The sequence below is a fragment of the Aspergillus luchuensis genome, chromosome 8, assembly GCF_016861625.1.
Source record: "Aspergillus luchuensis IFO 4308 DNA, chromosome 8, nearly complete sequence".
NCBI lineage: Eukaryota > Fungi > Ascomycota > Eurotiomycetes > Eurotiales > Aspergillaceae > Aspergillus > Aspergillus luchuensis.
Genome location: NC_054856.1, coordinates 1,357,911 through 1,382,030, shown reverse-complemented (window position 1 = coordinate 1,382,030; position 24,120 = coordinate 1,357,911). Strand labels below are relative to the sequence as shown.

At 51.2% G+C, this 24,120-nt stretch overlaps 10 protein-coding genes across 10 annotated transcripts; 4 read left to right on the top strand and 6 right to left on the bottom strand.

Annotated features, from left to right (window-relative positions):
- Positions 1 to 632: 632 nt before the first annotated feature.
- Positions 633 to 3,693, bottom strand: AKAW2_80492S (uncharacterized protein; the record flags this gene model as incomplete). The annotated part of the gene is made up of 3 exons (XM_041681518.1): positions 633 to 1,361; positions 1,413 to 1,475; positions 1,528 to 3,693. 3 exons carry the CDS (start codon positions 3,691 to 3,693, stop codon positions 633 to 635), a joined length of 2,958 nt encoding a protein of 985 aa, XP_041548453.1.
- A 575-nt stretch (positions 3,694 to 4,268) lies between these two features.
- Positions 4,269 to 5,859, bottom strand: FPR4 (FKBP-type peptidyl-prolyl cis-trans isomerase; the record flags this gene model as incomplete). Its single annotated transcript, XM_041681517.1, has 4 exons — positions 4,269 to 4,474; positions 4,532 to 5,204; positions 5,260 to 5,706; positions 5,770 to 5,859. The coding sequence occupies 4 exons, from the start codon at positions 5,857 to 5,859 to the stop codon at positions 4,269 to 4,271; spliced, it is 1,416 nt and encodes a 471-aa protein (XP_041548452.1).
- A 1,144-nt stretch (positions 5,860 to 7,003) lies between these two features.
- On the bottom strand, positions 7,004 to 10,245 carry AKAW2_80490S (putative NRPS-like enzyme; the record flags this gene model as incomplete). The annotated part of the gene is made up of 3 exons (XM_041681516.1): positions 7,004 to 8,128; positions 8,178 to 9,180; positions 9,230 to 10,245. 3 exons carry the CDS (start codon positions 10,243 to 10,245, stop codon positions 7,004 to 7,006), a joined length of 3,144 nt encoding a protein of 1,047 aa, XP_041548451.1.
- A 2,211-nt stretch (positions 10,246 to 12,456) lies between these two features.
- AKAW2_80489A (uncharacterized protein) lies at positions 12,457 to 12,898 on the top strand (the record flags this gene model as incomplete). The annotated part of the gene is made up of 3 exons (XM_041681515.1): positions 12,457 to 12,545; positions 12,596 to 12,739; positions 12,796 to 12,898. The coding sequence occupies 3 exons, from the start codon at positions 12,457 to 12,459 to the stop codon at positions 12,896 to 12,898; spliced, it is 336 nt and encodes a 111-aa protein (XP_041548450.1).
- Positions 12,899 to 13,321: 423 nt separating this feature from the next.
- On the top strand, positions 13,322 to 14,558 carry AKAW2_80488A (uncharacterized protein; the record flags this gene model as incomplete). Its single annotated transcript, XM_041681514.1, has 6 exons — positions 13,322 to 13,355; positions 13,411 to 13,481; positions 13,543 to 13,754; positions 13,807 to 13,888; positions 13,941 to 14,232; positions 14,293 to 14,558. 6 exons carry the CDS (start codon positions 13,322 to 13,324, stop codon positions 14,556 to 14,558), a joined length of 957 nt encoding a protein of 318 aa, XP_041548449.1.
- A 223-nt stretch (positions 14,559 to 14,781) lies between these two features.
- On the top strand, positions 14,782 to 16,856 carry AKAW2_80486A (uncharacterized protein; the record flags this gene model as incomplete). Its single annotated transcript, XM_041681513.1, has 2 exons — positions 14,782 to 15,162; positions 15,216 to 16,856. 2 exons carry the CDS (start codon positions 14,782 to 14,784, stop codon positions 16,854 to 16,856), a joined length of 2,022 nt encoding a protein of 673 aa, XP_041548448.1.
- Positions 16,857 to 16,978: 122 nt separating this feature from the next.
- On the bottom strand, positions 16,979 to 17,763 carry AKAW2_80487S (PEX11 domain protein; the record flags this gene model as incomplete). Its single annotated transcript, XM_041681512.1, has 3 exons — positions 16,979 to 17,323; positions 17,383 to 17,546; positions 17,607 to 17,763. 3 exons carry the CDS (start codon positions 17,761 to 17,763, stop codon positions 16,979 to 16,981), a joined length of 666 nt encoding a protein of 221 aa, XP_041548447.1.
- A 280-nt stretch (positions 17,764 to 18,043) lies between these two features.
- On the bottom strand, positions 18,044 to 19,234 carry CAP1 (F-actin-capping protein subunit alpha; the record flags this gene model as incomplete). The annotated part of the gene is made up of 7 exons (XM_041681510.1): positions 18,044 to 18,389; positions 18,439 to 18,576; positions 18,637 to 18,689; positions 18,745 to 18,834; positions 18,890 to 19,005; positions 19,092 to 19,110; positions 19,178 to 19,234. 7 exons carry the CDS (start codon positions 19,232 to 19,234, stop codon positions 18,044 to 18,046), a joined length of 819 nt encoding a protein of 272 aa, XP_041548446.1.
- A 436-nt stretch (positions 19,235 to 19,670) lies between these two features.
- On the bottom strand, positions 19,671 to 21,660 carry AKAW2_80484S (uncharacterized protein; the record flags this gene model as incomplete). Its single annotated transcript, XM_041681509.1, has 2 exons — positions 19,671 to 20,459; positions 20,506 to 21,660. The coding sequence occupies 2 exons, from the start codon at positions 21,658 to 21,660 to the stop codon at positions 19,671 to 19,673; spliced, it is 1,944 nt and encodes a 647-aa protein (XP_041548445.1).
- Positions 21,661 to 23,051: 1,391 nt separating this feature from the next.
- Positions 23,052 to 23,678, top strand: AKAW2_80483A (nucleotide triphosphate diphosphatase NUDT15; the record flags this gene model as incomplete). The annotated part of the gene is made up of 3 exons (XM_041681508.1): positions 23,052 to 23,139; positions 23,231 to 23,436; positions 23,526 to 23,678. The coding sequence occupies 3 exons, from the start codon at positions 23,052 to 23,054 to the stop codon at positions 23,676 to 23,678; spliced, it is 447 nt and encodes a 148-aa protein (XP_041548444.1).
- Positions 23,679 to 24,120: the final 442 nt, after the last annotated feature.

Here is a 24,120-nt window from a genome sequence, read left to right as displayed (position 1 = left end):
CTCTCCGGCCGTCGCCGTACGCGTATGCAGAAAGACCACCTCTCGTACCGCTCTAATTCGTATCTTTTCTCTCTCCCTACCCCTCTCTCGTGATACCCTACCTTTTTCTCGACTCCAACATATCTACCTACCGACTCTCACCTGCGTCTGTTTTCGCTGGTCTGCCTAATTCTCGCCATTCAAGGTAACGCAACACTTCCATATATGTGGGTGTTAGAATACAGCTTCTTTTTTCAAGTTCATACTTTGTTTACTTTCTTCGCCTTGCAAACATTGCATTGGGTGGATTATTGAGGGTCGCTTTTGACAGACTGACACTTGCATCTGGAGTTTCAAGGCGACGGGGATGGATGGTTGGATGTTTTCTATGATGTCTGAGTTATGAAAAATGGAAGATACCTTTCCTTTCCCTTGATAAAAATTTTCATTAGCACTGGACATTGCAGTGAAAGATAGCGTGTGCATCTGTCATGCAAGATAATCAATAGTACGTCATAGCCAGACAAGTGTGTTTTGTTTGGATAGGAAATTATGGCCAAAGTAACGATGAGAGGCAAGAATACGGTGCGAAGAATACATCGTGATTCATGACAAGGTACAGGAATATCAGAGGAGATCAGAACACCTGCTCTCTATCCGTACAGCTCCGACAAATGGCCTCGTGCCAGCAGTCCTCGCCCGCGGTCTGGGGCCAATGCCATCGCAACGGCATGAGGTCGGCGATAGGTATATCCCAAGAATGCACCCCTCTTGCGCATCTCCAAGACCGTCATGCGTAGTTTGCGGTCTCGCAGCAACTTGTCCCTGGGTCGCTTCTTGTCTCTCCCCTTGCGGCGGTTTTTTTGGGGTGGCTTGCTTGCGACGGGACTCAGCAGGCTGTCAATATCCTGATATCGAGGCGGGTCTCCCTTATTCTGGTGGCACTCGTCTCGCTCGTCTGCCTCGCTGGAGGGCTCAGCATGTTCTGCGTCTGAGGCTGCAGAGGCCTCGTCGTGACCATGCTCATATCCCGCGTCATCGAAGTACCGGGTATCTTCCCAGCCTTTGACCTTGGGGATGAACGGGGGCATTGACTGGTGGATTTCATTCCAGTTGATGCAGCAAAAAAAGGGATGGTTCTTGATGTCTGTTGCGTCATTGGGGTATACATAGAACCCGCGATAGTTTCTATTGCGGGGATCCATACTATAAAGGGGATGCTTGGCTGCCAGGCGAAAGGTGACGGAGTCATTTACGCGATACTTGCTGGAGGACAAGCGGTGTTCCTTCTCCTGCAGAAGATGGTTTATCAAGTCGATTGCTTCAGCAGAGATGAGCTTATCGGATGGGCGGTTTGGGAAATGTAGGGTTTGGAGATGATGCTTCAAGCACTCAGTCATCCCTCACCTGCACACCAGCGAAGGGGTGCTTACATGGATTTTTAACTTCGTCTTCTGGCGATCATCCGAAGCAAAGGGAGTGAAGCCATATAGGCACTGGTGCCGGTATCAATATCTGTAGCCTCCTTAGCAACAGGGTATGTCTTACCTCGTACAGGATAATGCCAATACTCCACCAGTCACATCGCCCGTCGTACAGCTCTCCACGAACCACCTCGGGGGCCATATACTGGTTGGTCCCGACGATGCTTCCAGCTAACCGCCGTTTCTGTGTGCGATCGCGCCATCCTAGGAGACCAGCAGTGGGGGGCGTCCACCCGGAGTCGTCAACTGATACCGGATCCAGCGCACTGGAAGACTCCGCCATCCTTTTCGCCTCGGTCTGGTCAAGGGCATCGCCGTCTACCCGGATCCCGAGTCGCTTGAGGAGGGTGTGGCGGTGGTCATTGTAGTAGACCTGATCGTGTGCCCAATGCCCGTCAAAGGCCAGACCAAAGTCCGAGATCTTCAAGTGGCCCGAGGCCGAGATCAGAAAGTTGTCCGGCTTGACATCGCGATGGATCCAGCACAGTCGATGAGCCTCTTCAATGCAGAGAATCATTTCAGCAATGTACCATCGGGCAACTGTTTCGGGCAACATGTTTCGACGCATCAGCAAGCCGAGGAAATCCCCGCCCACCATGTAGTCCATGATGAGGTAAAGGTGGTTCTGATCCTGAAAGCTAGCTATCAAGGGTACAATCCAGCGAGATTTTGCCGACGCCACCAGGAAATCTCTTTCGGCTCGCAAGTGACCTTCCTGGCTGTTACGGATCATCGCCGACTTGCGAATTACCTTCATCGCAAAGACATCCTTCTTCACGCCGGTCATGATTCTACGTCGGCTGCTTTTGGTTCCCTCACTCGTAGACCGAAGGGAATCTGGCCCATTTGCTCGGGTGTTTGTAGCTTCATTTCTCCAGCGCAAGAGCTTATCTTCCGTGTCGCCGTCGTAGTTTGTAACCTCTGCTTTCTCTTCCTTCACAAGGCGCACTACCCCAAAGCTGCCCCGTCCAAGCACTTTGATGACCTCAAATCCAGCGAGAGACACAGTCGTATCATGGCTACCGCCGCCATGGGACCGACTCTTGAGGACGCGGCATTGGCGGAGGTAATGGCGCTCCTGGGTGATCCAGTTGTCCCAGATGCGTGCTCGTTCTTCGTGACTCAGTGGCAGTCCATACATGTATTGTTCCAGCTCCTGGCGACGCTGTGAACGGGGGTCTGTCCCGCAGAAGACGTTGTTAAAGTAGGTCTCGAAGAAAACCTTGGCATTGGCAGCAGCTTCGACTGTAACAATCGACGGCGACGTCCCTGAAACTTCGGTCGAACTCAAAGCTTCTTCCACCGAATGGGGTGAAGGAGAAGGATGTGGCAAAGCTGTGGCTGGACCGCCAAGGGCCTGTTTCGAACCCCGTGATGGGTCCTCAGAAGTGGGAGGAGTGGACTGTGTACCCATCGGAGATACACTGCTTATGGGAGATGTCGACGGACTCGAGCTGTCATTGGGGCTCTCCACCAATCTGCTTGAACCTGGTGAGGAAGCTGCATAATGCACTGGCATTATGTTAAGCGGCGAACGAAGATGCGAGCGACGAATGACAGTGGGATTACCGAATGTCGTGGACAGTTTTGTAGACACCATACTAGTCAGGACAGCGGGCGTTGACTTGCTTCGTTTGACCGCGGCTACTGAACCGCTCTGTAGCTCAGGCGTCTCCGACTTCCGTGCTCGTGCTGTATCGCCTGATTGTTTTGGAGAACCTGCCTCCCTCGGAGTGACAGATGTCATAAATGTCTCAGGCAATGGAGTCGTACAGCTGTGGGTGATGCAAGTCAGCAGGCCCTCATGGCCTTCCTCTTCCTCCGTGGCGGTGCTGCTAGATGGGGCTCGGTTGTCAATTGGAAGAGAGTGAAAAGACTGTGATGGGTTGCTATCGCTCGAAGGTTTCTGCGGGACAGTAGTTTCACGCGTTGTCACTGTTTTCAATACTAGGTCCCATGTCAGCCTTCGGATGTTTGTTTCATCATAATTCACAGCCCTACCACCACCGGGGCCTCGAAGCCCCAATAAAGAGAGGATCCTAGAGCTCCGTTGCTTGATGCGATCCCGGATGCCATTGCTTTTGTGTTGGGCTACCTGATACTCTGCATCGGCTGAGATGGTTGAGGCGCTGCCGGAGAGTTCCACGGTGGTCTCCATGGTGAGGTCTGGGTGTGCTGGGCTGCCACGGGGAGTGGAAGAGACGGTGTCGGGCATGAGATGGACGATCATCGCAATGGAGGATCCAGGGACTGAGTGAGTCGGGCCAGTGAATAAATCATGCGCTTCCTGAAGAGGTTTATAATGTATCTTAGCGAAAGAGAGTGGTATGAATGAGAGATTGGGGATATGTGCGGTATTGGTAATCCCCAGAGAGCAACGTTGGACTCAGATACTGCATGTGTCGGCATACCATCTTTACGAACATATGAGAATGATGGTGAGAAATTCTACAAGGCAGAGTACTCTGCAGAGGGCTTCATCCACGGCAGGCACGACGGGACGAAGACTGCACATTTAGGGCAGGAACAGAGCAAGCTCTACTTGAACATCATCTACTTAGACACTACAAGAGCAAGGACGGCACCCAAATGAATCAAACCAAACACTTTTTATTAGACAAAGATAGTTGGATGGCTTGCAATATCCTCATCCCTGCCAATATGCATCGGAAGGCTGTGCAAGAGAAAAACAAGTCGGATATCACAGGACTGATGTCAGATTGAACGAACCCCCAAACACCGGTGAAGCAAACCCAAATGGAGTAACAGACACAGACAGCTAGATGTTAGTAGGGGGGCTCAGATCTATTTGATCTCGAGAAGCTTGACGTCGAAGATCAGCTTGGAGTTGGCGGGGATGCCGGGGAGAGCACGCTTGCCGTAGGCGAGGTGAGGGGGGATGCTGATGCGGCGCTCACCACCGACAGCCATGCCGGCGACACCGATGTCCCAACCCTTGATGACCTCGCCCTTACCGAGCTTGAAGGTGAAAGGCTTGCCCTTCTTGTTGGCTACACGGAGAGTTAGCACCAGAACCTTCTGCTCTTATTATAGGACTCGTGACTTACCGTCGAAGACCTTGCCGTCCTCGAGCTTGCCAATGTAGCGCATGGCAACGGTGTTACCAGCCTTGGCGGCGACACCCTGTCCCAGCTTCTTGTCGTCGATCTTGACGCCCTTGACCTCCTTGACACCCAGGGTGCCGGTGGACTTCTCAGCAGGCTTCTGCTGGGTGGAGCCAGTCGGGCCCTGCTCAAGGTTCTTGGCGAACTGGACCTTCTTGGCCTCCTTGCCCTCCTTGGCCTCCTTCTTCTCCTCAACGGGGGCGGCCTCGCCGTTGTTCTTCTTCAGCTTCTTCTGCTGCTTCTTGCTGAGGGCGGGCTCGGGCTTGGCCTCCTCGGGCTCAGCAGCGCGCTTGCCCTTACCCTTGGTCTCCTTGGACTCAACGAGCTTGGGGGCTTCCTCCTCCTCGCTGTCGACCTCGGTGATACGAGGGTTCTCCAGGTCGTCGAGGTCATCGCTCTCGTCATCCTCGCCGATCAGGTCCTCCATGTCGAGCTCATCCTCATCGGGAGAAAGGTCGTAGTCCTCCTCATCGGACTCCTCGTCATCATGGTCATGGTGGTGGTCGTCGGTGGGCATGACATAGTTACCGGTCAGGTAGATGGTGTGGGTACCGGTAACCTTGAAGAAGACGGGCTCCTCCTCGTTAACAACGATGTCGAGAGGCTGCTGGCAGTTCTACATGGGGGTTAGCGCGCATACTCGCACAAAAAGATTCGGAAGTTTCGCATACCTTCTCGGGGTCCAGGGTACAGATGACAGTCTCGTCGAGCTCAAGACCTTCATCGGACTCGGCATCAGACTCCTCATCATCGTTGGCGGGGGCCTTGCCCTTGATCAGCTTGGAGATGGCGGCCTTGAGGTCGAACTCGCCCTCCTCGTCGTCCTCCTCGTCATCATCCTCATCCATGGCATCCTCGAGCTCCTTGCGAGCGGCAGCCAGCTTGAGCTTGCGGGCCTTCTCCTTGTCGCTGGGACCACCGTTGACCTCCTCATCATCCTCGGAATCCTCATCCTCGTCGTCCTCCCAGTCCTCGTCATCATCATCCTCGCCCTCGAGGTCGAGACCAGGGGGAGCGCGCACAAGCTTCAGGGTAGCACGGGGGCGCTTGTTGGAGTCGAAACCGTCCTCGTACTCGGGAGCCTCATCGGGGTCAATGGCAGCCATGCTGACACGGAACTGTCGCAAACGGTTAGAAACAGGAATACAATAGGCTCACTGGCTGCAATTTCAACTACTGACCATGGCAGAGAACTCCGGAACGGCGGGGATCAGAGCGCCATTGGCGGGGACGCGCAGGGCGTAGACAGCAACGGGCGTAACACCGGACATCTTGACAAGATATTATACAGATGCGAACAAGATAATAATAGTAAAGAAAAAAGAAGAAGAAAAATCAGACCAAAGAATGGATGGTCAAGAAATGATGCAAGGGAAAGAAAGAAAGATCGTCTACCCGGAAAAGCGTGGTAAGAACGAGGAAAAGCAAGTGAAGGGGAGAGGAAGAAGAGGAAGAAGGGAAAAGTTTTGATGCTGGCAGACCTCCCGCCGCTTCGATGGCAACCGTTTCCCGCTGCTCTTATTTTTTTTTCTGCTACTGACTTTTTCCCGCAGCCAATCACCGACAGCAAAAAGGCGGATCTGCCGCGGCTCACCGCTGTGGATCCTGCCACGTCACGTGGAAACAGCTCACCGCTTTCAGGCATCACATGATGAGCTTGTTTCCTGTTTGGGATAAGAACATTCCAGTCACTTCAGATAATCGATCTATCACCACAAGAACGTGTGCCAGACCCCATTGGTTCATGCATGCTGCTGATCCACTTAATTCAATGCCTTTTTTACTACCAGTTATCAAATAATGCCAGTAGTGACCGCTCAGTGCCGCGGTTATGGTGATTTACCACTCATTTTCCTGTTCCTCTCCCATGCACACAATTACTATATAGGTAAACACAGCTCTCCATCTCTCCTCTAAATGCGATAGCCAGTGCCGGTAAATCCTTTATATTGTGGGTATGTGCTCTATTCGATGTATAAGTAGTAATCAGGATCTTGAGTTCATAGACCATTACCACTTAGTATTCAATAATATACTTACTGGTACTATGATCCGTTGTGGTCTATATATATCTGCGCCAGCACCAGCCCGTGCTATAGCATCATAAGTTCTAGTACTAAGTACAGTGATGGCTTTCTTCTAACTAAATTTATGGGCCTCGTCTAGTATTCAAAGCAGTATTGAGGAACTCTAGCCGAGTAGAATCATAATACTGTTGTAAGCCGAAGAGACTGCGCAAATAGAATTCAACCTATGTCCAATCCTACTAGTAAATAGTCTAAATATTGCCTTCACCTCGCACTAAAGTCATAGTATATCCATATAAATAATCATCTCAAAACAGACTATCCCAGAAAGTCCACATGAGTAACACAGTAACACACTTAACCACTGACTGATACCATATATACTACTTCAAACCCACGCAACCTCCCTAAACCACTCCACCATCCTGCCCACCAACCCCCCCTCCAACCCATCCACACTCAACCCTCTCAACCCTTCGGCCCTCTCCCTCGCCTTGTCCGTCACAAACTCCAAACCACTGAACGGCTTCTTACTCCCATACTTCCCCTCCCAGAACCCGACCAACTTAATCGGCGGATTCCTCTCCGGATCCGCCACATTCCTCACCCGCTGAATCCACTCCCCGAACTCCACATCCTCAAACTCCAACCCGGCAGCTCTCAGAGCAGGAAGCAGATCCTTTGTCCAATGGAAGCTGTACGGGTTCAGAATATTATACACCTCCACATCATCTACCCCCTTCTTCCTCCCGGCACTTTCCTCCTGGTGAAGCGTAATATGCATTACTGCCCCAGCAACAACATCAACCGGCACCCACCGCATCCTCTCATCTAGCCTCGGCAACGCCCCCACCGTAACCGCAGCCCTCAGCATCAGCGGAATTGCTTCCGTGGCATTCCATACCCCGTGCTTGGTGTCGCCGATGATTTGCCCGATACGGAGGACACGGGCATCCAGGTAGGGCGTGGCGTTGGCGCAGATGTGTTCTGCGATGAGCTTGGATTGTGCGTAGCCCATGGATTGCGCGGCGGTGAGGGAGTCCGGCAGGGATTCCGGGATGGGGGAGACGGTGCTGTTGACAACGCTGCTGACGGAGGAGCAGAAGTTGAAGGTGGCGGGTTCGGGGCGCTGGGCTTTTAGGGCTAGAGTGAGGAGGTTGTGCAGGGTGGGGAGAGTGTCGTGTGCGAGACTGCTGAGCTGGAGGTTGAAGTTGACGGGCCAGGCGCAGTGGATGATGTCGGTGGTTTCGGTGAGGAGAGTGTTGTAGGTTTCTTCCGGGAGGGAGAGAGTTGGGTGGGATAGGGCTGGGGCGGGGAGGGCGATGAGCTTGGCTTTGGAGGAAGATGAGAGAGGGGTGTAGAGGTGGCGGGCTTGGAGAGCGTCGTGGACGCGCTTGTAGGCTTCGATGGGAGAGGAGGCGCGGATAAGGCAGTAGACTTTGTTCACGGAGGGGTTCTGCGCGAGTTGATGTGCAACGTGGCTGCCGAGGGAGCCGGTGGCGCCGGTGAGGACCTGTGATTGTTAGGAGGATGTACTTGTTGAGATGGTAAAAGTGACTTACGACGTAACGACCGGGAAGGTCATTGGGAAGTGGAAAATGTGGTTCAAAGTGGCTGAATTGTGAGATGAGTGCACGCATCTGTTCAGGGATCGGTTGAAAATCTGGGAGGGCTTCTCCGGACTGTACAGCGGCTAGAAAGCGGGCGAGCACGGCAATAGTGGGCTGCTCGAAGGCAATGTTGAGCCCCAGTTGATGCCCCTTGGTGTCCAAGTTCTGGACGAGCACAGTGCGCAGCTGGCTGGCCTGTAGGGAGTCCATGCCCAGGGAGAAGAAATCGGCATCGTCGGTCAGCAGACTGGAATCCTTGAGGGGCAGGATCTGGAGAAGTTGCTTTCTAAGGAAGGCCCTCAGCTCAGACTCGGACATAACCAATGTGCCCGTCATGGCGTCCACAGCGGCATAAACTTCTTCAATCAGAGGTTGGAAGTTCTTGTAGAAGGCTTGACGGATGATGGTGCCCTTGTCAGTCCGAGGGTAGGGAGTGTCTGCAGGCAACACTCGAACCATGTTCTTCGAGAGCTGTCCGAACGCAGGTAGCGCCTCATGAGCCTTCTCAACAGCTGGCCAAATACTGTCAATGACCTCTTCATCGGAGAGTGACTCGGTGCCAGGTGCGCGGACGACAGCCAGTCCGATCTGAGCTTTGCCTGCTCCGAACGCAATGGCTTCGGCAACAGTGCTGCGCTGCCGGACTCGTCCTTCCAGGTCAAGTGGGTTGACCTTTTCTCCATTATATAGGATGATTGTATCGTCCAGACGAGCATAGTACTTGTATGCTTCCATGGTGGGATGTTTGATAAACAGGTCCTTGGTGGCGTAGGAGCCGTCCGGCCGGTTTGTCATGACCTTGGAGGGCCAGCCATCTAGACACACTAGTTCGAATACTCCCGGAAAGCGCTCTTCAAATCTCAAGAATTTCTTGACATAGTCAGAGGGGCGGAGCCAGTCCCATCCCTTGTCTTCGCGAGGCCTGGTGGACATCATGAGCTGACCGGTCTCAGTTCTGCATGTGTGTTAGTAAGAATATTCCAATGCGGTTGAGAAGCACTCACGATCCATAGTGACTGATGAGATGAACACCATTATCGACCAGCAAGTTGCCCAGAGAGTCTGGGCATGCCGACCCTCCGAACATGACGGCCTTAAGCTTAGCCAAAGCGGATATTCCCTCCTGTGTCTCAGCCAACAACTTCAGTGCATACGGCACACCATAGAAGATCTCGAAAGCGTTCGAGCCCATAATCTCAAGCAGGTACTGCCTGGTCAATGGAATATTGGCATTATAGAGATGCAGCTGTTTCTTAGCGTGAATTGTCCGGAAGAGACAGCTGATTCCATGGTTGTGGTACAGCGGCAAAGTAACGAACCCCGACATGTTCATATGTCCCGAGTAATTCTTCAGTGCGGCAGATTGGGTATGGAAAATAGGCTTCGGAAGTCCAGTCGAGCCACTCGAATGAATAATCCATGCGATATGCTTCGACTCAATTTTCGGGTCAAGGTGCGGGACCAGGTTCGTGTCGACATCCTCCGTAATGGGATGGTGATAGTTTTCCTCAGTCAGAATCTCATCAATGACAAGCTCAGGTACCCGCTTCTTGATATCTTCAGCGGTGTCCCGGAAAGAGCTATGAATGAAGATATGCCTTGACCCGGTCTTCTCCAGTAGCGAGACGTAAGCATCCACGGATATCCTGGTTGATAAAAGCAGTCCACTGTGACTCAGCTTAGCTAGGGAAAGCAGCATCACCAGGTAGTTGAGGTCAGATGGCCCCAGTAAAGCGATGACTTTGGGGGTTTCAGCTGACGACTTCCGGGGCGGAATGCGATCTGATAGCACCTTGGAGACGCGGAATGCGAAGACATCCAGTTGCTGCAGTGGATAGTCCGCATATTCGATGCCGGGGCTCGGATAGGAGATGATGGGCTGAGCGGCCCCAAGTGATGCACGCTGACGAACAAGCTCGTCAATTGTCGAAGGCTCTTGGGATTCCAAAGGCAAAGTGACATCGCCTTTAGACAGAGGCTCCTGTAGTGTGGGTGGGTGTGGTGCGATTGTAGAGAGCATCTTGATCTTTAGGTTGTTGTTGTTACATAGACAAGATATTTAGTAAGCAAATTCTATCTTGAATAACTTGGATCGATCATTGAAGAAATGTCAGTATTTAAATTAGTCCCAGATACCCTATTGTTCAATGAAGACGATGTCCGATGCTGTGATGGAGGGCTCGGAAATGCTAGTGCTGATCGGATATTTATCCGGTCACTGCCTCTGCGCGAACATCACCGGAGACAGTGCACTCACTCATCGAACGCCGTAGTATATAAAGATCTGAATGTTATTTAATGTAATAAATGGGGTAAATGGAGTGTGATAAGAGGTCATATTGTTGGTCTTGACTTTCAGAACTATGGTTACAACTCGAGTGAATTCAATTAGTTTTCCGGGTAGGGTTTGCACGATTGCATACTTGAGCTACAAAACAACTTTTCCGAGCAATCAATACCGAGTAGTTCTGGAACCGTGAGATAAATATGGAATATCAAGATGGGGGCAGACGATGCAATAAAGGAGAAGTTTCCGAGATGACAAGAAGCATAGAGGGAAGAATATTCACAAGGCGAATGCGGGGTGTGAGCCGATCATGAAGATCCACTGCGGATTCCTCTCCGGGAATCATTTGCCACTATCCCACTGGCTACGGATGCATGTCCTGCCCTGACAGGATATGTAGAGGGGATATCCGCTATTTACTAACCACGTGCAAGCAAAATTCCATGGAAAGTTCTGTCAGGCGGGGAACGGCACAGGCACTCTCATGTTATCGATTGTTGACATTAGCATATTTCATCGGGACTAGAATTATTTTTTCATCTCTGTGCTGATGTTGCGAAAGGTTTCTGGCATCTTTTAAGTGACGATAGCAGTTCAGAAGACCGCATTTTCTACCAGGTCTCTCGGTGACTGTTAGTAAATATGAAAGCAATTGGAATCGGCCAAATTCTTGCTAGAAGATGCCAGGTAAGAAAGGCAACTGAGGGCTTTTAACCGCATGGGAAGACCACACCGGTGGTCATCAATGACGACTTCAAAGTTAGCATGGTGCTAACTGCTATGGTGTGCAGAAAGTAACTTGAAGTCTTCGGAATGTTAGCAATTCAAATACAGGCCATTGATTGACACTGGAGGCTTTATAGGAATAAGGAAAAAACATGAAAGATGGCGGAAGACCTAGAAGAGGAATTTCTTAACGTGTAGGAAAGTGTATGGTATGGAAGATGTCGCGAAGTGATAAGCCCCTGTTTAGCCTCGAGGTATCCCCCCTCCAATGAATCTTCTCTCACTCCCAGACTATCGGAGCTGTTAACGTGTCTGGGGTTCTATCTCTGGTCGGAGTTCTCGAAGGTTTGGTAGCGACCGGCTGCAAAATAACCGGATTCCTCGAACTACGAGCCGTGAGGACTCAGATCTTTACGTACTATGATTCTATAGTGGCGAGTGTGAGAGTCTCGGGCATACTGAGAAATGTGAAGGTTATTCGCCGATGGACTGTGACACAGAAATTATTTATGGGTTGCGTTCACACATTCCGAAACTGGAGTAGAGCTCATCAGATTGACAAGGGACCCTTTGCATCCATTGTTACACAGTGGGGTAATCAGATCAATAGTAAGCTTATAGATCCTTGCTGGAACGAGCTCTGGGAAGCAAAAGGTTTTATATCTGAAGCTTAGATAGCCGAACGCTTTATCCTCCAGCCAATTGTGTAAGCGGCGACGAGCTTCTGGATGGACCTAATATGCATCTCGCAGACGCCCTCCCATAAAACGTACGTCCTGGTTCGACATCTTACCTATGCATGTACTGGAGGGAGAGCGCCATGGACAATGCTTGGGCCTCTGTAACGCAAGCTGCAACCATAGGATGCTGTGAAATGCTCGTATCTGCATCTCTCAGGCAGCATCTACACCTTGTTGCGCATCTCCGCTCGCCTAGGCAGCCTCTGATGGACATTTACATCGTGATTTACCTCACTGTTTAACAGACCAACAGTTGAATAAATATACTAACTGCAATTGTAGTCATATATTGTCGTCACCTTCGGTCAAAGCACTTCTGGATCCCTGCCTCTGTCGAAGGCATTGTGCAAACCCACGGGTATATAATTGAGCAGTTCCTCTTGCTCATTTTCTGCTCTCAATATCGTGCCATCGTTCTGACCTGTGTTCAGACTCAAAATATTTCACATATTTAGTTTATCATTATCGATCTATCAACATGCTTTGGGAAAAGCCAGGTGGCGGTGAACCAGCCCAGACTACTTGGGACCTCAAGGAGCCCTTGACGGTCAAATGGTCCCATGTCTCGTGAGCTTTTGCCCTCAGAGCTATTTCTTTACACTTGCTGACTGAAGCAGTGGAGAGGAGAACAAGACCTTTTGCATCTACCTTACCAACCGCGTTGACTATCCTCCAGTGACCGAGCTAGTCCTGCGATACGCGGTCATGGGTCGAGATGAGGTTACCATCCCTCCACCTGGACCGATGGATGTCCCTCTTAAGTATGCTATGCCTGATATAATTATTAATAGACATGCGTGCTAATATTTTCTCCTAGTTGCAACTATCGCCTTTGGGCTAGTGCCTGTGGAGACCCTGAGAACATCTATGCTGAGACAGAGCTGTTCTGCATTGACGTTAGAAACAATGCTGATCTCTAGTTGATGTCCGAGCTACTGAACTTGCTGCAGTGCACAGGGTATCTTCGATTGTGATTTAGCTTGAATCGTTGAGAAGGTTGATGTCTACGATACGCCAATCGCCGTCGGATGTCCAGTAGTGTTGACCTTTAAGCAAAAAACTGCTAGTATGTAGTGATGTTATCTCCGATATTCGACCGAAACTTCCTTGTAGAAGCTATCTTAATCATCAAAGCAAGTAAATTTGTCATACAAAGGATGAGATCAATTCAAGATTCGATATTCGATGGTGCCATAACTTCGGCCGAACTCTCGGTCCAAGCTAATATATAAATAAGCTGTCTCCGGCACCGTTAAGCCCAACAGATACAATTCCAGTTCGCACAAACCATAAGAGTTATTGACTTCTATACTTCAACGGTTTTTCTCATTCCCACTTCGAAAATGGTCAAGGTTGCAATTGCTGGAGGCTCCGGCGGTGAACTTTTCCATCGTTCCTGGTCTTACCAGTTATATCACTGACACTCGAACAGGTGTTGGCCGAGAGGTTATCGACGCCCTTATTGCTGCGAAGAAGCATACAATCATTGTTCTGACTAGAAAGGTTCGTCGTGTCCGGGCAGCGTAGTCAATGGAAGTATCTTTACAATAACCAGTCTATGCAGGATACTCTAGCCCAAGAACCTACCGAAGGCATCACTTGGATCAATGTCGACTACAACGACACCACTCAACTAACCAAGGCTCTTCAAGAAGTGCACACCGTTCTCTCCTTTATCACTACGCAGGATGATCCCGGAAGCACCGCTCAGAAGAACCTCATCGATGCGGCTGTTCAGGCGGGAGTGAAGCGCTTTGCGCCGAGTGAATGGGCTTCGTGAGATTTTTTATTCCACTTCTACTATCATCCAAACACTAACCTTGTACAGCTCCCGCTTGGACTACCTGGACTGGTATGCCTACAAAGGCGAAACGCGCCGGTATCTCCAAGAGCTGAACAAGGATAAGAAGGTACGATCGTACAACATCCCACCAGGCGGAACATCTAACCCAACTCAATCAGGTCCTCGAGTATACCCTCTTTCAGCCCGGCGTGTTCGTCAACTATCTAACCCATCCACATCAATCGGCCCGCCACCTGCCCTCAATCGGGACCCCCTTCGACTTTGCCAACCGCCGAATGATCTTGGTGGATGGTGACGATGGAATCCGTATCACCTTGACGGCAGTTCAGGATATTGCTAGAGTTGTGGCCAGAGCTGTTGAATATGAAGGCGAGTGGCCAGTGGTTGGAGGTATCCAGGGTTCTAACATCTCCATCGGTGAATTTATCGCTCTAGGGGAGAGAATTCGCGGTGGGTCTCTTTCCTACAACTTTACATACATAAAAATATGTCCTGACTCATTATCTCCAGGTGGGCTCCCATTTACCATTGAGCGAGTGAAGGCGGAGGACTTGGAAGCTGGGGCGTGGGAGACGTCGTGGACACCAACAGTGGATCATCCTTCCATTCCGCCCGAGCAGGCGGTAGTGGCCTCAAAATATATGACCAGCAGGATCCTTTTGGCGGTTAATGCTGGATCCTATGCTGTTCCGGATCAATGGAATAATCTCCTGCCTGACTTCGAGTTTACCCCCGTCGAGAAGTTTTTGACTGATGCGTGGAAAGGAAAGGCTTGAGTACCCGGCTGAGAAGAGTGATACGGATACGCAGAGGGGAAGTTTATCTAGCTTAGTAAATATAACACGTCTTTCGAGACATTATTCCCGTCATAGCGTATTGTACTAGGGCTGATGTGAGCATGGCGTTATTCCGCCGAGTTCGGGCGAATCCAACAGCTTAGTCCGAGATCCTTCCGCAGAGCATCTCATTCCCTGCCCCCTCAAGTTTCGACCGAGAGACATGGAAGCCTGCTTGATAGTGACTGAAACGAACATGGAGGAGCACTCACAAGCGAAACGGAGAAATGTCCGCAAGGGCACAAGGAGCTGCTGGGAATGCAAGCGGCGCAAGGTTCGATGTATCTTCAGCTCCTACTCCAATGCCAACTGCGATAACTGCAGACGACGGGGATCAAAATGCATCAGTCAGGAGCTCCCAGATAGCCCTATAACTACAAATAAAGATATGGTCGATTCGCGAATTGACCGAGTGGAGAGGATCCTGGAACAGCTGGTTCGCTCAAACGCCACGGAAGCTGTATCTCCTGGGGACTGCCCCGAAACTCCCCCAACTTCCGGAACACTCGACAACTATAGTATAAACTGCAGCCAAGAAGATCAAGTGAGCACAGTCCTCGAATACTTATTTCATTTTTCCAATGCTGATACCTCTAGGAGCCGTCCCCAACCAACAACATTCCCGGAGGCCCGTATGAGAGCATAAACCGCGACCTTCTCGCGGCCTGGCCCAGCCAGAGGGAGCTCAACCATATCTACAATCTCCCTGTTGGCATATCAGTATATATGAATTACGAAATCTGGGTCCCTAATTCCCTCTCCACAGACGACAAACTACCAACTCCCCAAGAAATGCTCTATTCACCAGCACCAAACTCCCACCCCGTCCTAATCGCTCGCAAACTCCTCACCCTGGCAATCTTTCTCCAAGGCATCCCTCCATCCTCCATCCAAACCCTCAACCTATCCATCTCCCACCACGACATCATGACCCGCGCCGTCACCCGTGCCACCAGACTAGTAACCACAAACGACGAGCTCACGCCCTCCATCGAAGGCCTGCAATGCATCATGCTCGAAGCCCAATACCAGAACTACGCTGGTAACCTCCATCAAGCCTGGCTAGCTATCCGCCGAGCCACAGCCATCGCACAAATGCTGTCGCTCCACCGCGGACTCCCCACATCATCCCTAAAGACTCTCGACCCAGCAACCTGCAACACTCTGAATCCAGATTACCTATGTTTCCGTCTCGTCGAAATGGACCACTACCTCTCCCTCATGCTCGGCCTACCACCTACCAATCTCGAACCACGGTGCCTCTCCCCAAAATCCTTAAAATCATGCACACCCCAAGACCGCATGCACCGCATGCACTGCATCGTAGCTGGCCGTATCCTCCACCGCACAGACGATGACATCAACAACCTCTCTCTGACGAACGACATTGACCAAATGCTCCAGAACGCAGCCGCCCAGATGCCTCCTCAGTGGTGGCTCATTCCAGACCTAACACCCAACCAAACCCAAACCACCATCATCCAGAATACCCTCCGCCTAAACGCCCACTTCACGCACTATCAGCTCCTCCTCCGTCTGCACGTCCCCTACATGCTCCGCTCATCACACGATACTACAGCATATGACCAAAGCAAACTGACCATCATAACCGTAAGCCGGGAAATCCTGGCCCGGTATATCGCTTTCCGCTCCTCCAATCCAGCGCACTATTATTGCCGCGGGGTGGATTTCATCGCTTTTGTTGCGATGACGGTGTTGTGTATTGCGCATATTGACTCTTCGAGTCGTCTCCAAAACGAGCATCAGGAAGGAGTAGCTCCAGTGGTCAGTTTCCTCGCGCATAGTCGACCGAGTGATCGCGGGATGATGGAGCGGACACTCTCTATTATCGAGAAAATGGTGGAGTCAGGGTCAGGGACGGATGAGATTGCGGGGAAATTGGCGGGTATAATGAGGCATTTACTGGGGGTGGAGGAGAGTGCTGCTGGGGGCGTTGGATATGTGGCTAGGGAGAATATGGGTGAGGATGGGAAGGGAGGAAGGGAGTATGATGGGAGGGTAGGAGATGGAGGAAGGAGTTTGCATGTATACATTCCGTATTATGGGACGATTGGGTTTGAGAGGAGTGATAATGATGACATAGGGAGTGGCGGTGGTGGTGGAAGTGAAGAATGGGATTTGCATGCGGTGGATGTGGCTTTGTTCAATAGTTTATTTGGCGATATGGGGATTCCTGATATTGGGGAAGAGAGGAGGGAGGACTGGGTGGGTGTATAGAGCTAGGAACTAAGTAGATAGATACTGGTTTATTCAGATCTCTACGCAGATCACCTGTCCTCTCCACTCTATATCTACCATGATATGAAGATCTATATACCCTCACTAACCCCTCCGGTAGATCAAACAGCCTTCCACATATCCCACCCCGAAACAAGGGTACTAATCACCATCCCAACACCAACCCCTAACTGACCCATTTCAATCCACCCCAAAAAGGTACCAGGGATAAGCAGATCACAAGCATCAACACAGAGCATCTTCTTCAGTAGCGAGAAGCGGTTTAAAGAAGGAGCTTGCTTCTTCTCCTTCTCATCCTTCGTCTTAGATGCAGATGACGCCGAAGAGAACGTAATATCAAAAGCAGCACCCAAGATCGAGAACCCCAGCGCATAGAACCAGAATTTGTTCGCTTCTGTTAATATGGTTTTGTTGTATGGGTTTGGGTAGATGGATGTTGCGTGTAACTTTCATGTCGCTTTAGTATTATATCATGGATCACATAGTAAAGGAAGGGAGTACATACGAGAGTCAAATCTTCCAGAAGAAAGTAACATCCAAAGCAGGACCATTTACTTATCTCAATGACTGTCTTGATGACATTACCATGAGCGGAAGAGGGACTGCCCAGCAAGGCAAACGCCTTGTTGAAGCAGTCGATGAAGTTGAAGAAGCGGAGGAAGCGTCTTGCTGTTTGATGTTCAATACTAGTTGATGTTGGTATCCACGTAGGGTTATGGAGGAACTAACTCAAAGCAAACTGTGTCTTGGCGGTGGTGAATCGCGAAATGGACTCATTTTCCAGAGTGGGTATTTGCAGGGCAAGCACACAGAAGGATTGGACGAGACGGAGGGTCTTTTCGAGACCTGGGGTGGTGCGCGTGAAGCGGTATAAATGGTCTAACATTCTGGCTTCTTTCTATTGCTCTGGGGGTATATGTGCGGGGGTAATAAGGTCTATTGTAGATGTGTTATTTGGCGGCGGTGGGTAACGACGCGCTTTAAGTACTAGGAATAAATTAGGCTATTTGCCAAGGGGCTGCTGGTATGGCGGGTACGCGATATCGGCTCGGTATCCGCTTATCTATCATATTCACCCCATCAGGATCACAACGAGGATGATGTACGTGACATGTCACTTTCAAATTCACACAATTGTTCAACGCTAATCTACACATCTACAACAATCACCGTCCTCCCGCAATATCCTGTCCCAGCCGGTATCCTCCGACCTTCTCCCACTCAACCTTCTGCCGTGTGATCGGCAACTGTCTCCGCAGCCCCTTGAATACTCCCTCGGCCGTGCTCACAAACGCCCGGTTCAACTCCTCCTGGTAATCCCGCTCCGCAGCCGCGATGCGCGAGATGATGGAACTGGCATCCACGGATGGCACCGACAGATTCACCGGCTTGTTGGTGTTGAGAGCCACGTTGCCGTCTTCATAGTAGTGCACATCGACCTTGATCTGGCCGGAGATGGTGGTCGAAGAGGAGTTCACGGGGAGAGTGTAGATGGCGCGGAAGCGACCGTTCCTGTCGCCAATTAGTATTTCATCATCCAGAACCTGAAATGGTGGTGTACCAGAAGTTATTGGGCGAGTAGCGGTTCGCAACGAGGACAATGGCCACAGCGGTATCGTCCTCGATCGGGTAGACGCCGTAGCTGCAGGTGCGGTAGTGTTCGGTGGCGTGTGCGGAGAGGGACTTGAGGAGAGATTTGCTGCAATCCTGTTAGCAATACACCCTGTGACTGAGTCAGATACAAGGGGAAAGTGCGCACATCAAATCTGCATTCTGAGACTCCAGGACGTATGACTGTGCTGCCGATGCTTCCTATTCCCTGTCAATTCCTTGTCTTCCCAATGGCTAATGGCTTATGTCCACCCACCTGCGTGACATGGTCCACCTCAAACGACGTCTGACTTTCCACATCGAAGTACCGGTTTCCCTCGAGCTTGTTGTATTCGCTGATCAGGACCTAGAGGTTGTCAGGACGGACGGTCGACTCCACCATCAGGAATGTGGCTGCGTACCTCCTGGCTCGCACCGGGAAGCTTCACGGTCGTCAGCTGTGTCTCATTGTAGCGCTCGAAGGCCGGTGCGAGGGAGGGGATGATGTCGGGACCGTCGGAGGTGAGAGCCTTGACGTCTGTAGAGCTGCTTAGTATGGGCTTGGTGCGGGGTACGATGCTGATGGCAACGATCGAAATGAAGGGTCTGAATTGCATTGCATACCTGCGACGACGTCTGCGAGCTAATAGATGCTGTTAGCTATGATCGGGGGCATGCAGGTATAGGAGCATGAGGGGGTAGCTGCCTACCTCGCCGGGCGGGGCACCCTCGATGAAGGAGGATGCGAGTTCGGTTGTGGATGCCATGGATGATTATGGAATGTACTCAGCTGCCAGAGTTGAGTATGTTAAAGGGTAAAGGTAAGCTAGTAAGGGATTAAGCACGAAGGATAGAGGGGCAGTGGATGGGTGAGCAGATGGAGCTCCGATGTCAACACGGAGTTAGCGCGAGTCCCGCCGAGCCCGCACGTGGCCCCTGACCTGCCGCTGTCCGTATAGCATTTCTACAACACTACTTACTATATCACTAAGATTTAACAAGCAACTCTGATGCATTCACTTCAGTGTGCAGTATAATGTTAATTATGATTAGATATAATGCAGTTAAGCTATGTCCCAAGTATAGCACCAATAAATGCAAAGATAACGCCAAACTCAACCGATCCCGCTAACAGCATTGAATCCTTAGTCGATACCGAAGAATGTTTTAATAGTTTTAATGATGTAGACAGGCTCAGCCAACCTACTCAATGCTCATGTTCATGAAGCCATCGCTGGTTTCATTCATCCCATGCAGTCCTACTCGTTTCAGGGTTCCGGTATGGTTGTTACCATTGCGAGGTCCATTTTCGGTGACAGGCCGGTCGGGGAACAGCGAGCCAAGGTTCGACCTTGGTGGCCCCCAGATGCTGGGACTCGTGTCTTTGACCACCGGTGAATTAGGCATGACCGGGCTACTCTGTGCGCTCATGCTTGGCGATACCGCTCGCCGCTTGAAGAGGTTCGGATCGAAATCATCATCCCGACGGCGTTTCCTCCTGAACTCGCCAACAAACCCAGCCGGGGCGCCTTGAGATGCTTCACTGCGCGAGCCGGGTCGTTCGCTCGGTTTAGCAAATTCTGTAGTCGATCCTACAGTGGTAGATGGTGTGATGTCCATAGCAAGGTCATCTTCCGAAACCGATGAAGCTCCATGTCGGCGTTGGGGTGGGGGCGGCGTGCGGTAGCGCTCGTCGAACGAATTCCAGAACTCGACTCCTCCCGAATTTCGGTTGGCCTGGTCGATGAATTTTGGTTCGTCCGGTGTCGTCAATCCGGCCTTTGGAGGGATTTCCTCTGGGGTTTGCCCGTGAGCAACAGGAGTGGACGTGTCAAGAGCCGACAAATCCCCCAGCGGCGATTTCGCTTCAACGTCAGGTTCATTCTCTTTGACTTGTCGAATAACTTCCGCTTCTCGCTTGGCCTCGCTATCAATTGGAGCAGACTCCTCCATTAATGCCGCCCGGATACGCGCAAAGGTTTTCGTTTTTGGCTAACAGAGTCAGATGCATCCTATGTGATCGGAATAAAGTACTTACGAGTAAGCTCCCACGACGGGTAACGGCCCGTCGAATCACCCCCAAAGGCCCGCCCTCGGAGTTCGACGTGCTTGGGCTCTGCCCACGCGCACCGCGGTTCTCACCCTCGTCGCTGACATCTGAAAGGCGCAAATCCCGCGTACCCATGCTGAGACTAGCCCGTCGGGCACCTGCGCCAAAGTAGCCCCCATTTTGGCCTTCGATACTCTTCATCACGGGTGGTGAGAGAGGACCCGGACTCTGCTTGGAACTGCCACTAGCACTGCTAGAGCTGTGCCTGCTTCGTCCCTTACGGAAACGGGCCCGCTGGAAGCTCATAAGACTCGCGGCTGCTTGCGAATAGCCGCCCATCCACTCATTTCCCGGGCTGGAGACGTTCCCTACAGCAAACGGACTCAATCCACCTCCCAACCGCTTCGCCTGGGGTGTATTGGTGATCATCATATCGTCGCGGTCGCCAATCATGGGTTCGTCATCCTCCTCACTACTGCTTGTATCGGATTCCATCATGTTGACGCTGGATACCGAGCTCGAGATTGTGGCCTTGTCGGCGGGGTTCGAGGTGGAGAACTGGAGGCCAGAGACTGAAGCTGGCGAGCCGCGCCGCTGCGGGATATTTACACCGCGCCCGCCAACAGTCGGGGAGGAGTCCGGGGACGCTTCTGCAAGGGTCGAGTGATGGAGATTGGTGCAAGCTCGCGAGAAGTCCAGGCCTCGGGAACGACGGGGCAGCACGGAGCCCGGCGAGCCGTAGATGGCCGAGGAATCAAGCTTCGGGGAAAGCGGGGCACGATTGGATAAGGATAAAGGTCCGGAGGATCTGGCAGAGAGGTTCAACGAGAGACTCTGCATGGACGGCCGCTGGGGCGTTTCGGGGGTGGAGGAGAGGGAGGAGTCATCTTTGCTGGGCGGGCGGGAATCATCGTGATTGATCGGCATGGCGGAAACTGGTTTTCCCGCATCGCTCAGCGAGCGAGTATTCGGTGAAGGACGCAATGGAGGCCCAAGTGTAGGTGTGTTTCTGTCGCCGGCATGGTCGGGATCGGTGCCTGAACTGGTTTGCCCGGTCCGCTGCGACAGTTGTTCGCTGAGCCGACTCGCGAATGGGATAGCCCGGCTATGGGATAGAGTTGAAGGGTTGCTAGACGACGTCATGTTTGCAACTGAGACCACTTTTTACACGTGTCACGGTGGCAGTTGTGCGTATCAGACCGCATGGAACATGATGAGGTTCTCACGAATTTCTCCCGGGGGCGGTTAGTTAGGTGGTAGGTTTCACGATAAGGAGAGGGTTTGAACAGCCGAGACAGTGTGGCGTGGATAAGACGTGGGATGGCAGTTATTGTTATGGTCCGGATGGATGAGAGACGAAGATAAACATCAGCACATGATGGAAAGATCAAGCAAAGCGCCAGACGCGGTTGAGGCCATCCGCACGCCCATGCCTGCCTCAGGTTGGCCAATCCTCCGCCAGTCCGGTGACGCCCTTGACGTCCTGCCCGCCACTTCCGGCCAATCAGCCGTCATCTGCCCCGCCTTTAGGCTCGCCCTATGATTGGCGCGCGGACCCTGATCGTCTTGGTGCCTTAGGCATTATAATCATTATTGTAGTGGTAGTAGTCTATCAGTTTAGTGTAGAGCTAGAGCATCGGCACTCGATCTCAAATTCATGTTTGGATCCCCGGGTATCTTTACCATACTAGTGAAGATCCTATGACCGCAATGGCTCACATGCACATGGCATTATATTCTGCCGCGGCCTGGAGCGGTCAAACAAGGCGGTCACAAATTATACAGAATGCAACTCGCCTCTTCCGGAGCTGTTCAAAAATATATCCGCTCATATCCGCTTATATCCGTACTTTTTTTCTGCGAGGTTGACTAGGTTCTGCCGCTTTAGGCGGTCAGAGAAGCGGTCGTGATCGGCATTATGGTCTACCAGCCATCTTACAAGCTAGTTCCTAGGACTCTGTCCTTGCGGTTAACGAGGAGTCTGGATCCCAGGGCTTTAATCTATGATACACTTTAGCGCCCATGTCTCATTGGAGGACTTCCATAAGAAGATCTCATAGTGTGTCTACATTAGGTGCTAATTTTGATCTTATACTACGAGTCTCGGTATTTGCTAGCCACCTCATGCAGCCATCAACCAATGTAGGCTAGTGTCAACAGATCTCTCTGTGAGCGTAATTCTAATCCTTAGTGAAAAGTACAATACTGCTTGTTCTGGGCCTGTAAATTGCATCCTACCTGACACCCGAATGGCTGTAGATCATCGTCTTTAATTTACTACAGTAGCTAACCTCGGCTTTGATAAGCCCAAGTTTGGTTCCATCCCAACCCCGCCATTTAATACAATCTGGTATTTACAATGGAATTTCCATTTCTCACCCCCGCCTTATCTGACGCAAAATATCATGTAAAAAGTCCCTTCTTTGGGAAACATAGCGATATTCTACTCTCTCTAACTCGCACAATTGGCTCATATTAGAATAATACTTTCCACGCCTCTCTCAATCAATGCGCACTTACGAATCACTCCCATTATGAATCCCCGAGTAGGCGTAGGCGTCTTCGTCATCAATCCCAAGGGACAAATCGTTCTTGGTCAGCGCAAAAGCAGTCATGGTGCTGGTAAGTAAGTCCCCATCTAGAGTTCGGGTGTTCGTTCTGGTCGTATGATGGTACCATTAAGCTCAATTCTGTTCCTGATGCCTCTACACAGGTACATGGGCCCTTCCTGGCGGACATCTCGAATTCAACGAGTCGTTCGAAGACTGCGCAGCACGTGAGGTACTAGAAGAGACGGGTCTCAAAGTCCGCGACATACAGTTCCTCACAGCGACGAATGATATCATGAAAGAAGAGGGGAAGCACTATGTTACTGTTTTTGTGGGCTGTACTGTTGTGGGGGATGATGCGCAGCCGGAGGTTAGTGTTATTGCAACATAACTCACATAAGGCCTTATTCTCCAGAACGACGCTATCTTGATACACCCTCAGCTAACCGTTCCTTTCAGCTATTGGAACCCCACAAATGTGAGCAGTGGAAGTGGGTGACCTGGGAAGAAGTTTCCTCGTATCATAGCGATCCAGACTCCAACCACACGCTGTTCATACCCTTGGTCAATCTGCTCGAGCAGAGACCGGGGTTTCATCCTGTTAGACGATGATGATTTCATCTCTTTTAGTGCTGGAAAACACTTTGTTACTTGTACTACATAAAAGTATTTAATGGGAGTCTCTAGCTATTAGTGACTACACAGTTGATATTCTTAGTCCCTAGTCTTGGCTTCCAATTAACCTTCCCGGAAACCAAAGCCATGATGAAGCCCAACTCTAATTCTAAGATTGCCATCAATGGTCTTCACAAAGGCGATACGTCTGTGACAGCTAAATTTGACAAGGTGTTTGAGCGGTTAGTCATGACGTCTGGCTGATAAGTCCCCAGACACGGGTGTGGACGGCGAGGCTAAGTTGATTGACCTAACTCTGGAGGCTGCAGAATGGTACACCAGAGGGATCGGGGACTTTCGGCTGTTGGACAAACCTGTCTCTGTTGCAGGGGATGGGTGCGGGCTATTTCGTGGTACCGTCGCTGCGATGGTTATTGAG